This window comes from Panthera onca, chromosome D2 (genome assembly GCF_046562875.1).
Source record: "Panthera onca isolate mPanOnc1 chromosome D2, mPanOnc1 haplotype 2, whole genome shotgun sequence".
NCBI lineage: Eukaryota > Metazoa > Chordata > Mammalia > Carnivora > Felidae > Panthera > Panthera onca.
In genome coordinates this window covers 65725526-65743482 of record NC_138349.1, presented here as the reverse complement: position 1 = coordinate 65743482, position 17957 = coordinate 65725526, and the positions used below count along the sequence as shown (strand labels likewise).

General features: G+C 39.5%; 1 protein-coding gene across 33 annotated transcripts in view; it reads right to left on the bottom strand.

Annotated features, from left to right (window-relative positions):
- Positions 1 to 17957, bottom strand: part of ANK3 (ankyrin 3) — a 687918-nt gene that overhangs the window by 152245 nt on the left and 517716 nt on the right. For all 33 annotated transcript variants that reach the window (XM_060642689.3, XM_060642719.3, XM_060642717.3 and 30 more), the window contains 6 exons: positions 16231 to 16329; positions 10383 to 10580; positions 8196 to 8294; positions 5403 to 5501; positions 3451 to 3549; positions 259 to 456 (listed from right to left, as the gene is read on the bottom strand). In XM_060642689.3, coding sequence (XP_060498672.2) covers positions 259 to 456; positions 3451 to 3549; positions 5403 to 5501; positions 8196 to 8294; positions 10383 to 10580; positions 16231 to 16329 — 792 coding nt within the window. The remainder of the gene's footprint in view (positions 1 to 258; positions 457 to 3450; positions 3550 to 5402; positions 5502 to 8195; positions 8295 to 10382; positions 10581 to 16230; positions 16330 to 17957) is intronic.

The following is a 17957-nucleotide window of genomic DNA, read 5'->3' as shown; positions in this document are numbered from 1 at the left end:
GCCCCGAGCTGTCAGCACAGAGCCTGATGTGGGGCTCGAACCCATGGACCACGAGATCATGAACTGAGCTGAAGGTGGATGCTCAACCGACTGAGCCACAAGGCACCCCTCCATGGTTTTGCTGACCATGTTAAGGGCTATCCTGGGATCCCAAGGATAGATGCTGTTGTACCACTCGTGTACCTATTACCATGCTGGAAATTGTAAGGAGGATGGATCTGGGGGGACACAACAGGATTCCAAGACTCACTTTCATACCTTTGTTGTTATAGATAAAGATGCGCCATGATCCAAAAGGAATGCAGCTACGTCCTCATGCCCCTCGCGGGCCGAAAGGTGGAGTGGGGTATACCCAGAAGTTGTGGCTGCATTTGGAGATGCTCCTTGCTGCAACAGCTGTTGTACTATATCTGCCTTCCCCAATCGGGCAGAAATGTGGAGTGGGGTCTGGTCATCCTAAATAACAAGGTTGAAATACAAGGCTGATTAGCTGAGAACACAATGGTGATGTTGTGAAACATTCAGCAAACTTTGCTTGGTATCAGAGGCTACTGTAGATTCTTTGCTTCATTGCTAAAAAAATCCCATTTATCTTTTTCTTTAACATTTAGTAAGGGGGAGATGGTGGATCTAAACACCTTAAATACCCTTTGAGTAACTTATTAGTATGAAAAGTGTGAAAGGCAGTTCTATCTATAAATTATCCTCACTACCATCTGCCATATTTTATTAAAATTTTATCCCCTAATGATTCCTTTTTTGGGGAGGTAAGGGAATTTATCCTACTAAAACTGGGAAAGGTATTATACCTCACCAGTTATTGTGCCCTCATATGGAATGAATTATTTTTTTTTAAATTTTTTTTTTAACGTTTATTTATTTTTGGGACAGAGAGACAGAGCATGAACGGGGGAGGGGCAGAGAGAGAGGGAGACACAGAATCAGAAGCAGGCTCCAGGCTCTGAGCCATTAGCCCAGAGCCCGACGCGGGGCTCGAACTCACGGGCCGTGAGATCGTGACCTGAGCTGAAGTCGGACACTCAACCGACTGAGCCACCCAGGCGCCCCTGGAATGAATTATTTTATTGGCGCCACCTTGTCATAGTCCAAAGCACAGAGGCCGGGTATAGGGTTGTCCAGGTATAACTGCACAACTTGGCTAGTAAAGACTCCTAGCCAAGAAGGCTGAAAGGCAGCCAACCCTCTGCTTGTCAAGGTGTACATCCTGGCATGAGCTGTATCTGCCTAGGAAAGGCCCCTTATTACAATTCACTCCCAGGCATGAGGCACTATATCTTGCACCTTGAGGATCTTATCCCCAAATGGGAGAGGCATCTTTTCCTAGTTTGCCCAAAGATGCCTTGTGGTGGTCATCCAAAGAGAAATCCTCTATTCGAGTGTGAAAAAATTCAGGTAAGTACTTTAAATAGGGAAGCTAGAGAGAAGAGGTTGGAGCACAGGAGACTGCTCTGAAAAGCTAAGGAGGATGAGAGTCAAGGTCAAAGCAAGAGGGTCTATGTAAGAAGTATAAGAGGAATTGGTGGAGCCATAGGAAGAAGAATACTGAAAACAGAAAGAAGATAATTGTCACAGAAAAATTTCCTGTAATTCTGCTACTGCCACGAGCACCACTAAACATGGGCTGAGCACCTACATGTCCCAAGCTCTGTTCTAAGTACTCCACCTACATGAATTCATTAATCATCACGACAATCTTACCACTTGTAACTGTTAGTATTTCCATTTTCTATATGAAGAAACTAGAAAAATAAATGTGCCACAGAGATAGATATTCATTAACTCGCTCAAACACTATATAGCTAGTAAATGGAGGACCAAGGTTCAAACCCAGGCACTCTGGCTGAGAAAGAAAGGTTCTTAATCACAATACATACTGCCTCCTTAATGAAACAATAACTATAAATTCTATGCTCAATTTCAGCTGTGAGTGAAACCTTTTCCTAGATACAATGCTTGATATGTCACTAACAACACTCAGAAAATGTGAGGTTTCTTGTAATCCATGGTAGAGTACAGCTTTTTTTATTTATTCTACTTTACTGATTAAGCAGACTGAACCACTGTCTCTAGATCAGGGGTATGAAAACTACAATCCAGGGGCCAAATCCAGTTGCCACCTGTGTTTGTAAACCAAGTTTTATTGGAACATGGACACGTCCATTTGCTTATGTAGGATTGCCTATCACTGCTTCTGTTCCAGAATGTCAGAGTCGAGCAGCTATGACAGAGATGGTGCATCTGTTAAAGCCTACAATATATACTAACAGGCTCTTTACAGAAAAAGTTTGCTGACCTCTGTCTCCAGATCCTCTGTAAAATCCACCAACTGGCACCACAGTACATTGGACACCCAAAGCTTGTGTCTGCTGCTGTTATAACCTTTAGGCTCATCTGCAGATCTTATGCTTACAATGATTTAGTTGTGTTTGTTCCCACACTACTATTTTGTACTAGTTACATTGCTACTTTGTGCTATATTTGCACTAATTACTTTAATTAAACAATCGCACAATATGTTAGCAGGTAAAATATGAATCTGAAAGGGAAAGATTAATTTTCCCCTAAGAAGACTAGTTTAAAAGCTTTGGAAAGCTTTGACAGAAGTTGATAAAAAACAACTGTGGTCAAATTAGATATGTGTGAGACAACTAAATATTTTGGGGGGATGTTATAAAAGTCTAGACATATTTTGTATACAAATTGCTTCATATATGTCTCAGTTTTCTCACTACTTAACCTGAAACTAGAAACTGCAGACCATTTATATACTGAAGGTTAAATTAAATGATTAAGGCATTTACATATTTATTTACAATCCATGACCTGAACTGCCATTTTGATAACCAGACCAACTACCTATCTCAATAGTGAAAGAAAAGTGGGTTTCTTCTGGGAGCTAAGCCAGGAAAACGAAGCATTCAGTCTCAACCCAGACATTCTTCTATGCAAAGGCAAATCCCTAAAGCCACTCCAATTTGAGTCTGAGGGTTTATAACATCTCAAGTTGTGAAGAAAAGGTAAAACCTTCCTTTTTCCTTTTATGGCTGTGACAGGTGACATATAAGTCAACCAAAAGAGTTCAATTATGCTTCCAAATTATGCCTGTTCTAGAAGCTTTGCACATGAGCCCTTCTCTATGGAGTGTGAAGAATTCTGGATCAAGTCTAGGTTTGATTCCAAAATCTGTTAGAGGCTAGCAATGTGCCAAGGATGCAAAGTTCTTGTTCTATTTAATTTTGTAAAATAATTGAATGGACAAATGTGTAGGGAAGGATTTTTTTTTTTTTTACAATATCACTTGGATAGATACTTTTGTCATGACTCTATAAGAGTATCCCTGAAAGAGAGCATGCAGGTGTTTAAAGGTTTTAATAAAATCAAGGGTAATTTTTATCCTCAAGAGCAAAGGCTTTCCTGTGTCACACATACCTTGGCTTTAGCTTCTACCTGAGCGCCGTCTTGCACCAGATACCTCACGACTTCAGCTTGGCCAGATCGAGCTGCCATGTGCAGTGCTGTTTCTCCTCTCTGGGGAACATGAGCCAAAGGTAATTAATGGAAGCTCTGAAGTAGGGTGGCATATTTTATTTGCATAATGCTTATGATGTAGGGTGTTTTTCTTTTTTAAGTAAAAAATAGCCCCAAGCACTTCCTTATTGAAAATGAGGAAAGATCGGAAATGAAATACACAAGAATTTCACAGCAACCTGACTCCTGATGGAAGGGATTGGAGTAACCCTTGGGGAGCCTGGTCTCCAGCAGTGTCAGAAGTGCTGCTCAGTGTGGCCTCCTCCCAGCTTGAAAGGTGAATACTCCCAGGAGCCAAGCAAGAGGGGAGATGAGTGAGTGGGGCAGGAGGGGAGTGCTCAACTAGACAGCCCGACGCCTTGCCCAAGGGAGGCTGCTGCTCCTTGGCATCTGCAGACCACTTCAGCAGTTGTGCCAGATGCCAGCCATATCATGCCACACCTTCCTATTTTTCAAAAGCTGGCAGTTTGGCTGTTTGTATATACTTCTTAAACCTTGACCACAAAATCAGAATTGCAAACAGAACAAAACAGAAATCCTATGTTGCCAGGGCAATATAGACACACCTGAGGGCCAGACTTTGCTGTTGGCTGTTGGTTTGCATTCTGTGATTTAGCTCAGCAGACCAGTATTCTGATCTTTGGACATTATCCCATGGGGCCATTTTCTTGGCCACTGGACTCCTCCACCCTGACCACTTCCCTCTTTGTCACCAGAGAGAGTTTAATTCAGATTATCTATTCATTTATTTCATTAAAAATGTAAACAATATAGAAAACATGGATAGACAAAAAGAAACAAAAGGTCATAAAGAGCAAATATATTCTCCCACACAAGTGATATCCACCTAAAAATTCCTTTTATAAATTGAGCATTGCTTTACAGGACATCCACCTCCATGGAAGGATACACAAGGACATATTTCGCATGTAACTTGTTACTATGCTTACTAGAAAGGCATTGGAGATATAGTTTACCAGATCATCCAGGGTTCTCTTTATGAAGGGAAACATTTTCTCTCTCTCTCTGGCGTTAGGAACAGGAAAGATGATATTTCTGCTCAGAAGCTGGTCTGTTCCTATCTTGTGGATGTGTTCATTTGGGCTGTTAGAAGACAGAGCCTTCCTGGAGGCCCACCCTCAGGGTGAGTGTGCAGGACCTTATGGCTTGCCCTTTCTGTGCCAGAAAGTGGTTTATTTGATTTTTACTGCTTTGGTGCTCATGAGTCCAAGTAGTGTTGTTATGCTTATGGTCTGGTATGCTAATATTATTATGAAGACAAACTTAAAATCCTATAAAACAATGTCAAATGCCACATGTAGATCTAGAGTGATAAGTCACTTAGAGAGTGATATTTACTCTGAAATGAGCAATGATTAATATGGGACAACAATACCATCTGATAATCTATGAACATGGGTTTGTTATAACCATGGGTTTGCTATAACATGGTCAAGCTCACTAAAGAGAAGAATTACTTTGGATTTACTTGAAATTACAATAATGATCATTTGAAGTGCCTCCTCAACATGAAACACTTCTTTAAATGCTTCTATTGTAAATTCTTCCCCTCCACAAAAGCTATTTTTTAAAGCATAACATCTGGTAGTAACATATCTGCAAATTTAATGCACACAACCTGTAAGTCCTAACAATTTGTGGCCAGCTGGTGATTGAATGGATCTTGCCTTTGAAGTAAAGGAAACCACAGGTATTCTCAAATTTTGTCCTTCTAAGTAGTCACATTATATAGTAATGAATTTAATTACAATAAAAAATAAGTAAATAAGAGCAATTTTTACCAGTTTATTAAATACTCATAATTGGACATTCTTTGTTAAAAGGATACTTACCACATTGGTCGTGTTTGGTGAGGCTCCATGATGCATTAGTTGTGATACGATATTTACATGCCCCATGAAGGCAGCAACATGGATTGGGGTAAGGCCCGACTAGGAAGAAAAGAGGGAAATAGTGGTTTGTGAGCTTATCATAAAAAGCTTTGTCTGCCTGCCTCCCTGTCTGCCCTCCATGCACCCACCCATTCATTCATCCATCCCACACTCATCTTAACATAACCACTCAAGTGATCAGATCAGAAGACGTCAGGACATTGCCCACTATGTCAGATTCTATAAGATAAATGTATTAATACATAATAATCATTTCCTTAAAGCAGGTTCAGTGATTATGAAGGACCTATGTCATATCTGCTAAAGAATGATTTCAAACATTCTAATAAAGAGCTATGAAAAAAAAATTAGAAATGACCTGAAGTTTTTCCCCCTTTGCTACCAAACCTTTCTTATCCATATAACTATGTGTGTGTGTGTGGGGGGGGGGGGGGGTAGGTGCATGTATGATTACATACATACTATTAAAAATCTGACTTTCTGGGGCGCCTGGGTGGCTCAGTCGGTTAAGCGTCCGACTTCGGCTCAGGTCATGATCTCACGGTCCGTGAGTTCGAGCCCCGTGTCGGGCTCTGTGCTGACAGCCTAGAGCCTGGAGCCTATTTCCGATTCTGTGTCTCCCTCTCTCTCTGACCCTCCCCTGTTCATGCTCTGTCTCTCTCTGTCTCACAAATAAATAAACGTTAAAAAAAAAATTAAAACAAAAAAGCTGACTTTCATTTCAGATCCTATTTTGGCCTTTAAAAATGATTCCGATGAACTTAGAGTCAACTGATTCCATTGTACACAAAAGAGCATGGTACTTAACACAAGGCCAACCCTCTAATAAATGAGCAGATCACATTGTTTTAATCACTTAATTTTAACTTTATGAATATTACAAATTAAGGTGATACAATTAAAGCAAATAATACAATGATTACTAGACAAGACTTTAAATTTTGTTTGTCCCAAATCCTACACACACACACCCTTATGCTTCTTATATGAAATGATGCCATTTTGAATTTTTTAGAATTTAATTCCACGTACAGCATGAATACCATAACTTGGTAAAAATGCTTAATATGGTTAGAAATAGCTAATGTATTTTAAAAAGAGAATGAGAAGGAGATCCAGTCTCAACAGGAATTTGAGAAATGTCAAAAAAATATGTGAAAGAAATTCTGTCTAATAAAAGTGAAGTAAAAGGCAGAAGAGAAAACTTCTGGTTGGCCAGGCTTCAAATAATGGGGACTGAGGAAAATGAGAACTGTGTTAAAAATTGGACACCTTTTTCCATCAGTAGGGGGAGTCCTTAGAACATGTACAAGGCATGTTCTCATCTTGGTCTGCCTTGCCTTTTAAAGCTCTGAGGAGTACAGGGCTGGCAGAGGAACCTTTCCAGTTGCTGACATCTCTGGATACTTAATCAAACACCAGTCAAAAATATTTTATTTTGGAGCCCATTCTGATCTTTAAAAATGGTTGCCATATACTGAGAATAAGCTTTTAAAATAACAGGTCCCTACCATAAAGACATGGGAGTGACAAAAGAGCAAATCAGTATTAATATTTTCAACCATTTAATAACGTTAAATTTGTAAGTGTTACAAATCAAGGCAAATATTTGAAGATAAGAAACTAGGCTAGATCTCAAATTTTATATCTGCTTCAAATGCTACAGTCTTTATTGATGCATTCAGCAGACCTTTACTGAATGGCCTATACCATGTTGCAGGCATCTATAGACCCATCAGACTCAGGCCTGCCTTGATGGAGCCTGCACTTTCTGGGGAGGGGGAGTGGCTAGGTCATAAGTGAAGCATCCAGATAAGTGCTTTAACAGAAACAGGCACAGGGAGAGGTGCTTCGAGGAGGACCTCCTAGACGAGGCCAAGGGCTTCCTAGTGAGTGGCCCCAGATTCGTCCTGAAGAGTGTACAGGATTAGCCAAGATAGCAAACTGGGGGTGACACATGGAGGGTACAGAGATAGGAGGGGAATGAAAGGGTATCCAGTCCCAGAAAATGCTGTGGCTGGAATCTATGGAGAGCAGAGTGCTGGGGGCGGGACAGGCTGGGGAGTCTGGAGTGGTAGATGCCAGGCGTGCTTAGCACTGATCCTGGTGGAACGTTTCTCTGAGTTCTGTGTCAGTTTTACAAGAGAAACCTAGAGTTGTCCTTTACTAACTTCAGCAACTCTGTGTTTTCTTAATTCTGAGTTTTTAGAGAGAGTAATGCTCAGTTTACAAACACTGAGGGGTGGTGTTATATAAGGTTTCTCAACCTTGGCACATCTGACGTTTTGAGCCAGATAATCTTTGTTGTAGAAGGCTGGCCTGAACGTTGTGAAATATTTAGTAGCATCTGGCCTCTAGCCACTAGACACCAGGAGCACCATCCACTTGTCAGAACTAAAAATACCTCCAGACATTTTCACATGCCTCCTGGGGGACAAAATCGCCCCCATCTGAGAAGCACCGCATTACAGAATTTCAAGTAAATTATGCTTTCAGTGGTGGCGCCACTCACCCCTGAGCACAAAGCGTGTGTTCTGAATGATGTGTTTATACTCATTCCCCCTCATACCTGTCTGCTTCCCTCTGACCTTGCAGCACCTTGGGTGAAGCCTTCAGAAAGTAGTGGCAACCATATACACAGCAAAACTAGCTGTTGAGAATGGCTCTGGGACTCCAGCTGTGAAGACCATCCCCTCATGACCCAGGGAACCCTAGAAATCCCACTCCCCTCACCTCGGTTACGGCTTGGATGGATGCACCGTGTTTCAGAAGGAGTTCCATGACTTTAATCCGATTCTTCTTGCAGGCAATATGAAGAGGGGTAAAGCCATTCTGAAAGGGACAAAGACAGAAGTACATTACTGCCTTCCATTGAAATCCAGTTCCACTGCGTGTGGTAAATGTGTTGCAAAATGAAGTTCTGTAAAGATTTGGAAGTGAGCAGAAACAATGAGGGGTTAACAGAATGCAGATTCTTTTCTGGAAGTGTAGGTAGTCTAGCTGCTCCTAGAAATCTGAAGTACCTTGCTGATCATGAACAGGAAGTGAATTTTTGTCATGGTCTCAGTAGCTAAGGCAAAACAGTCATGCATTTTTTAAGATTATTTTATTTTGGAATTTTCTCTTCTAAATAATGTGTCCCTCCCTTCTCCATCCCATTTCAAACACAGACTAAAAACAGCTGGGCCCAAACGTTTGTCCTCACAGCCAAAACTTTGCCAATACTATTCAGACTTCAACTATAAGACCAGTTCTAGAATGTTTTCATCCCAGGGGCATCTGGGTGGCTCAGTCGGTTAAGCATCTGACTTCGGCTCAGGTCATGATCTCACAGCTCATGAGTTTGAACCCCTCGTCAGGCTCTGTGCTGACAGCTCAGAGCCTGGAGCTTGCTTCAGACTTTGTTTCTCCTTCTCTCTCTGCCCCTCCCCCACTCATGCTCTATCTCCCTCTGTCTCTCAAAAATAAATAAATGTTAGAAAAATTAAAAAAAAAAAGATTATTTAGAATGTTTTCATCCCTTCCATTTTTAAATTTCAAGTAGGTACTTAGTCCAAGGAAACAGGAAGTGAAACAACCCAACATTATTCGGATCATTTGGTTTAATATTTAATCTAATAAAGGAATCTGCTTTTTAACATATTACCTACCAATTTGTACTGCCTGATAATTGAGACCATGGAGCATTTTTCAGCCACCATAGAGAAGTATAAAATATCAGGGTCCACTATAAAAGCTTAGGTCAAAGTCACTATAGGTGCTTCCATACCCACTGTGAGACCATTTACCTGGCCAGAGTCCGTTCCAGGATGACTGGCTACAATCTCTACATGTTGTGAAATCTTTAGAGTCAGAGGAAAATGAGAGTGAATGTCCACACCCTGTTTTAAGGCTTTTTTTTTTGTTGTATGGAAAAATGAGTCATGATTAATAATTTCTTTTCCTCCCTTCTCAGAATGCAAAGATATGTTTGATATACCGGGCAGGTCAACAGCTCTTGAAATGCTGTTGTGGTAAAAGTTTTTCGAGTGACGAAGACGGTGGAGCTGCCTGGGGTCAAGAGTGCTCTTCAGTTCTCATCTTTCCTGCCCACTGGTCCTGAGCCCACAGAGGACCAGAGGTGCCATGGATTCATTCAGACAGGGAGATAGCACCAGTTGGAACGGAGCAGTGACCCTTTCCAAATCAGTTGATCAGATGATAGCCTTTACCTCAAAACTGCTAGTAAACTCACATGTTTCCCCTAATATTTGGTGACTGATTTTTTCCTAAACATGGGTACTTATTCTGAACTAAACTTAAACAGCTTACCAAATTAGGTTTATTTATTTTTCCAAAGACAACACACACCATCTTGTTATGAAAATAAAACTATAGCACAGCTAAGCATTAAAATAATGGATCATCTTAGGAGTTACGACTACAAATCAGACCCAAATTTTCATTTTTATCACTAGGAAAAGGAGATGACAGGCAATGTGTTAACTTACATGGTAAACATAACACAAAATTTCAGCTCACAAATTCCTAGACCTCTGATGCTGAAGATAAAGTTTTTTGACCATTTTGCTTTATGTTTAGATCTCAGGAAAAAATTTTAATTCACATAATTATAACTTTACCTTCAGTAAGATTGGTTTGACCAGCTCAGTCTTTTTTTTATACTTACATGGTCTTTGGGTCTTGTTTATTGTAAAAGATTCACCAGTGTGGCTATAAAGAGAATGATTTAGCCCTATCAGCCTTGTTCATGTCAGAAATAGGTTGTTTCTTTAAAAGATATTTGAAAAAGTTGATAGGAAGTACATTTTATTTAACTAGACCGTCCGTTTTTATCTCGTCAAAGTAATCCCTTCACATGCAGAGGTAGCAACTGTCAGCAAGACAACACAGGCTGGACCTGTTGACTGAGCTACTCACCAGGGCTTTGGCATTGGGGTTAGCTTTCTTGTCCAAGAGAACCTTGGCGACCTTGTAATGGCCACAGTGGGCAGCCACATGCAGGGCAGTCAGGTAGTCATTGGTGACGTCATCTACGGGCACGTTATGCTGGAGGAGAAGCTGGACACAGTTTAAGTGATCCCCTTGTGTGGCCATGTGCAATGGAGACAGTCCATTCTGAAACACATAAGAAAATCAGTTGTTTTACCTTTTAAACACAAATGTGCCAAACACGAAATACACTACAACCATGAAAAGATGAAAACTCTGTTTCTCACACAGAAATACTTTCACCTTTTTTTTTTTTAAGATTTATTTTTATTTTTATTTTTATTAGCAATCTCCACACCAGCATGGGGCTCAAACTCACAACCCCAGATCAAGAGTGGCTCTACCAACAGAGCCAGCCAGGTGCCCCTACCTTCCCCTTTATGCTTTTTTGTTTTAAGTTTTTATTTAAATTCCAATTAGTTAAAATATGGAGTAATATTACTTTCAGGTGTTATAATTTTTTTAATTAAAGAAAAAAAATTTTTTTTAATTTTCAGTAAACTCTACACCATACATGGGACTCGAATTCACAATCCCAAGATCAAGAGTTGTATGCTCTACCAACTGAGCCAGCCAGGTGCCCTCTTTTTAAAAGGTTTTAATGATTGGTTTGAACTGCAGGTACTTATAAAACAAGTCCTCCCACTTCTTTTATCAGTTGAAAACACAATTTCCAAGAAAATTTCTTTTCTGATTTAAAAATAGTGCGAATTGCCCTAAGGCCCATTATTAATCATATTCCCAGCAACGTGGAGTTCTCTTTTTTCTTAAGATTTTATTTTTAAGCAATCTTTACACCCAACGTGGGGTTCAAACCTACAACCCTGAGATCAAGAGTTCTCTGCCCCCTGCCCCCCAGAATTCTTAATATTTAAGAGTGAAAAGGACTTTAAAAAAAACAAAATGAATACCCATGGTATTCATTACACTGGGTTTTATTTTGCCTTTACAAGTTACTAACCCTTGATATTGATACTATATTGATTTGATTAACAAAAAAGTTCTGACTAAACACATTTTATCTCACATCAGTGTAGAAAGGAAATATTCCCTCTGCCATCAGTCTGGTGCCCCCATGTGTCTATGATGAGGAAAGGCAAAGCATTGACCAACTCATTAGCTAATGCTGGCCTCAGTTTAAATCAGCTGGGTTCAATGACAGTTAATCATGTGTGGTGGGAGTAAGTCAAAAATTCTTTAAAGAGTTGAGAGAAGAAATGAATAGGCTCAAAGGTAAATAAATAAAACCTTAAAAAAAAACGTTAGAGTGACATTTAGCATTCAGTATGTGTTTCCCAGTGAAGGCAAAAACAAGGTATTAAGAGATGAGTCTTTTCAAGAATGCTACCTTTAAATGTGGAGGCAAAGTGGAGGAAACATGGAAATTTCTAGAGAATCCAATTATTGAGAGAGGCTCTATTAATCACTATGATATAGTTTAACATATCTGGCCAAGGGGGTAGGATATGACCACAAATTCAGTTTCCAAAAATTTGTTTTCAAGTTATTTCCCTTATCTATAAATGATATAAAATGGGATATCAAGATAGGAAGAAAAGGTGCCAGTCTCCCTCTAGTTACTCTCATGGTATCATTCACTCACTGTCAAGTATTTCAACTATTTGTGTTCCTTGAAAGAAAAAGGTTCATGAGTTACAATTTTCCCATACTGCCCCACAGAGAGCCATGTATATATAGAAAGAGGTCAATAAATATTTGTGTGAATTTGAAGACTTCACACAGGGTCAATCAGAATATTTCTACCTAAGAAATTCCACTCCAGGGGCACCTGGGTGGCTCAGTCGTTAAGCATCTGTCTTCGGCTCAGGTCATGATCTCATGGTTTTTGAGTTCAAGCTCCGCATCGGGCTCTGTGCTGACAGCTCAGAGCCTGGAGCCTGCTTCTGATCCTGTGTCTCCCTGTCTTTCTGCGGCTCCCCCTCTCACACACTCTCTCTTTCTCTCAAAAATAAATAAACATTAAAAAAATTCTCTCCAACATCTTGAATCAAAGTAGACACTAATGTGCAACAAAGGATGGGGACACTGGGGATAGTAGCACCCACCAGCATATGCACACATGCGCTCCTGTGCTTCCTGCCAAGACATTCCTTTGCTTTATGTTTTGATACAGTCATATGTTTTGATACATTACTTCATGGTGAAGTAAACAAACAAACAAAATCTTAGGAAACAAATGACTTAGTGGCCAGTAAAAATGGGAGGCAGTGTCAACAAAAGAAGGACATTCCCCACTGATACACAAAATAACAATATATGAGTAGTAACATGTCATTGGAGAAGGACAAGAAAGTAAAGATCATGAACCCTAGGGAGAGGGGTCTTACTGCATACTGTACCCTCATAAAGCTGAAAGTATAGATCCAATGTGATGGGTTTTCTTAGCTCAGAAAGATGGAAGCCTTGAGGAATTAGACAAACGTTTTAAAGTCAGAAATGCATTCATTCACCTAATGTTCATTCACAAAAGGTTTACTGGAAGTCCACTATGTGCCAGGGGCTGATTTAGGTGCTTGGGGTACTGCACTGAATGAGGCAAAGTCCTGGCTTTCATTTTACTGAGGAGAGAGACAGCCGTCAAGAAAGTAAAGTAACAAGAAGGCCTCCCTGAGAAGAAAACATGTGAATTGAAAAATGTGTGGAGACTGCAGAGATCTGGGACAAGCTGAGGGAACTCAATCTGCACGCACAGGAAATGAGGACAAACTTGGTGTATTGCAGGAAGCAAAAGGAGGAGCAGAATGAGAGATAAGGCACAGAGGTAGTCAGATTCTGGTAAGGAATTTATTAGTGCAGGGGGACACTTTAGAATGAAATCGTAGATATGACCTATGTTTATCCATCCTTTTCCAAACTCCAAAGTAATTTAAAACATAAATTCCACAAGAGCACATGCATGTGTGTGCACATGCACACCCACATACCCCCCCATACACACACAGGAAAGGAAATAAAAACAGATGTGTGATGTCTATAAATTTTAGAATATGAAAAGAGGGCTTAGTGTGTTAACTCAGCCAGGAGAAGACAGAAGGCTGAATGCTACGTGTCTGTGGTGGGCTATAATCAGTGATGTACTGGTAAGTGTTTAACAACAGCTCTTTGAAAAAGAGAAACCCCAATATGTGGCATTTGCCAATTCCCATGATGTAAAGAACCCTCCTATGACCAGTTTAAAGCCATCAGCATCATGTCAGTGAATACAGAATTGGGAAAAGATGAACACAATAGGCTTGATGATCTGGCTCCAACATAATGATTTAATTTTCAAATGCCCCAAAGGCAAGGGATATGGAAACACAGCACACCTTGGAAGATATAGATGAGGCGCAGAGTTAGAAGCAGGATTGGTTCACCTGTGTATGGTGCTGTCAGGTTTCCAGGCCCTTCTGACTCAGCAAAGCCAGATGACTGCCCCATGCCCCTTATAGGAAATCAAGAGTTGAGTCTCTGGAGAAATTGAAGCAGAGAGATTCTGGATACAGGAGCCCAGGCAGAGCAGAGGGGTGTGGTGAGGCTCTGGACTGAGACCAGGTGCTCACAGAAAAAGGAAGGACAGTGTGGGTGTCAAGAGTATGGTCTCTTGAGTTAGATGTCCTGGTTCAAATCCTTGTTCTGCCACGAGCTATCCTGAGAAAGTCTTCTCTTTGGGTCTCAGTTTAGTGCCTCATTGTGAGGATTAAATGGGTTGAGATATATATATATATCGTGCTTAGAACCTGCTATGTGGGAACCACTATGTAAATATTTGTTATTATTATGATTAAAGTATCCATGGAGGATTAGGAGAATGTAGTCCCCTTTCCTTTTTCTTACTCTGAATGTGTTGAGAATCCTCCAAAAGATTGGAGGATTCATCTCTCAAAAAAATTGAACTTCCCAGAAAAAAGGGCAACTGATTGTGACATCAGGGGACCCTTCCAGCCCATCACCAACTGGAGTCCTGACTACACTCGCACAGAGCTTCCACTCAAACGTTAGTGCCTGACACTTATGGTCAGGGACAAACATTTGTGGGGAACCCCCCAACATGAAATAGAGGACCAAAGCCAACAAAGTGAAGAGAAAATATGAGGAATTGGGGGCAGAAGAGAGGCAGAAAAAAATTAAAAGAAATTTATCTTGAGTGTTCTCAGAAAGGTAATAGAATATGTTGCATCCATAAAACAAGAACTGGAAAACTTTAAGAAAAGAAGAAAAAAATCAAGGAAATCTCTTGTAAAGAAAGAATAGATAATGAGATGAACAAAAGGAAGAAAAGATGAGACAGCAATTTTATATTTATGCCTTATTGCTTTGATAAAGTGAAAATTAATTAAAAAATTTTTTTTAATCTTTATTTTTGAGAGAGAGACAGAGCGTGAGTAGGGGATGAGCAGAGAGAGAGAGAGGGAGACACAGAATTCGAAGCAGGCTCCAGGATCTGAGCTGTCAGCACAGAGCCTGACACGGGGCCCGAACCCATGAACTGTGAGATCATGACCTGAGCCGAAGTCGGACGTTCAACCAACTGAGCTACCCAGGCACCCCGAAAATTAATTTTTAAGAGAACAAAGGGAATCAGTTGGAAAGTTTTTAGGCAGGAGGTTGACATGATTTAGTTGACAGTTTATCTGGCCACTCTGATTGCACAATAGGAGCAGGATTGGAAAGGAGCGAGGCAGGAAATGTGGGACCAGTAAGGAAGCTATTACAGTTAACGATGAGGTGGCTCTGAAGACAGCAGTAGAGGTGGAAAAGATAGATACAGACTAGGTGAAAGGAAAAAGAACAAACAGAATGGCTTAGATGAGAAGCACTCAAAAGGCCATGGTATCATTGCATACAATGAAACATTGTGGCTGTTTAACTCTGTTGGGTAATATACCTCCCATGGCTCACTAATCTAAACCCTGCATTTCAAATGAGTGAAGGAATTATTCAGACCACCTTAACCATGTTCCATCTTCACTAGGGTTGTTGAGGAAACACCAGAGTGCACACAGAAGCAATATGTGTTTTTGCTGTTTTGATGATATTTAGAAATTAAGGCCCTTTAAAAAGTTTAATACAGCTTCCAAAACTCACTGATTTGATTAATAAAAATAGTAGGGACTCAAGTAGTTCATATGTACCAAAATTTATTTACAAATATTCTTGTTTTTCAAATAGCACCAAAAGGTTTTACCATAAAGATCCAGAAGACATTTTGCAAAACACTATTTGTTGGGCAGTCACGATGCATTCCTTTTGGATATGTCAACTTCCCCAAAGTCCCAAGCAAGATGCAATCTTTCCAAAGTTTCTAGCCTTTATCAGTTAAATGCTATCCTCTTCAATAATCTGTAAACTCTCAAGAAATAAACTAAGGGGTTGGAGAAAGAGAGCCAGCACCCAGATTTTAGAGACTATAGATCTTGTATTTTCTTTCCCCAATAAGCAGTCACTGTTGAACTATGAAAATATTGGATAAAGTCAAGCAGTCAGTGTTCTTGAAACAAAGCAAAAACAAAAGCAACACACACACACACACACACACACACACACACACACACACACACACAAATGACTTTGTGGTACAGTGCATTCTAGCAGAAGGCTTCTTAAACCCAAACTTATTTTGAGGTTCTCCAAAGATTTGGTAAACTAGCCTACCTTAATTGCTAAATGGGAATGATGTCATTTTTCTACATGATTCAAAAGGCTACATTAAAGAAGCAGTAAAAGGATGTAAAGCTACTTATAGTCAGTGTCCAAGAACTTGGGAAGAAATTACCTTGGTTTTTGAAAGAATGGGGGCAGCTCGATCAAGCAGCATTTCTACCACCTGCTCATGGCCACTCCGTGCTCCACAATGCAGGGGCGTCAGACCGTCCTGTTAAACAGAGGAAACATCTTGAGTTAGATTCAGTGGGAAAGTCTGTAAATGCAGTGTATTTCTTCAGGATCCAGTACAGCATCCACATGCTGTGGACCTGTGACCTTCAAACATTTATTCACATATCTCAGTTTCATATTTTTAACTAGGAACTAAATTTTTCATAAGTTTAAGTAGTTGTAAAGTATGTAATTTCTCACATATTAGAATACTCACAGTTAAAAACAGAATTGTTCCACTACTCTTCTTATATCCAATGGAACTGAAACACCATATGTAATTTGATATCCACCGTTAAAAAATATAAAAACAACCTTTTAAAATAGGAATTTGTAATAGGAATTTGACATTGGTCCTCTTCCCTCTTGCATTTCTATTTCCATTTAATTTCTTCCACATGGTTTTATCTTAATATAATATAATTTTGTGCTTGAGTATTTTTAATAAGTTACCATATCATATCTCTTTGCTGTGAAAATATGTAAGTTAAATTTTGAAAAGGTTAAAGATTTCCTGAGAATATAAGTCTTTCAAGCACTAAAGTAAATCTCCTAATTGGAGTTATTAAAATTATTCAAACACAATTGGTCAAAATTGCAAAAACATAATATAAACTTTATGATTATTAAATAAAAGCAACAATTAATTAAAATTCCCCTCTTAATGAGATGTATGTTTTCAAAAACTAGTTCATGTGTCTGCTAATGAATATTAGATATTGCTGGAATGAGACAGAGTCAGCATCAACACTGTCTTGTTTTTTTTAAAGTCAAATGCAGTCTTTTTAAATTTTTTATATATTTAAAAAAATTCTAGCATAGTTGTCATACAGTGTTATATTAGTTTCAGGTGTACAATATAGTGATTTGACAATTCTATACATTACTCAGTGTTCATCATGATAAATGTACTAGTAATCCCCATTATATTTCATCCACAATCCTCCCCTCCAGTGACTGTCAGTTTGTTCTCCATAGTTAAGAGTCTATTTTCTGGTTGGCTTATCTCTTTCTTTTTTCCTTTGTTTCATTTCTTAAATTCCACATATTAGTGAAATCATTTGGTATTTGTCTTTCTCTGACTGACTTATTTCACTTAGCATTGTACCCTCTAGATTCTTCCATGTTGTTGCAAATGGCAAGACTTCATTTTTTATGGCTGCCTAATATTCCAGCGTGTGTGTGTGTGTGTGTGTGTGTGTGTGTGTGTGTGTATACACATATTACATCTTCTTTATCTATTCATCTATCGATGGACACTTGGGCTGTTTCCATAACCTGGCTATTGTAAATAATGCTGCTACAAACATAGGGGTGCATATATTTTTCCAATTAGTGTTTTCATATTCTTTGGGTAAATACTCAGTAGTGGAATGACTAGATAATATGGTAGTTCCATTTTTAATTTTTGAGGAACCTCCCTACTGTTTTTGACAGTGGCTGCACCAGTTTGCATTCTCACCAACAGTGCATGAGGGTTTATTTTTCTCCATATCTTCACCAATACTGTTTCTTGTGTTTTTGATTCTAGCCATTATGACAGGTATGAAGTGATATCTCACAATGTTTTTGATTTGCATTTCCCAGATGATTAGTGATGTTGAGAATCTTTTCATGTGTCTGTTG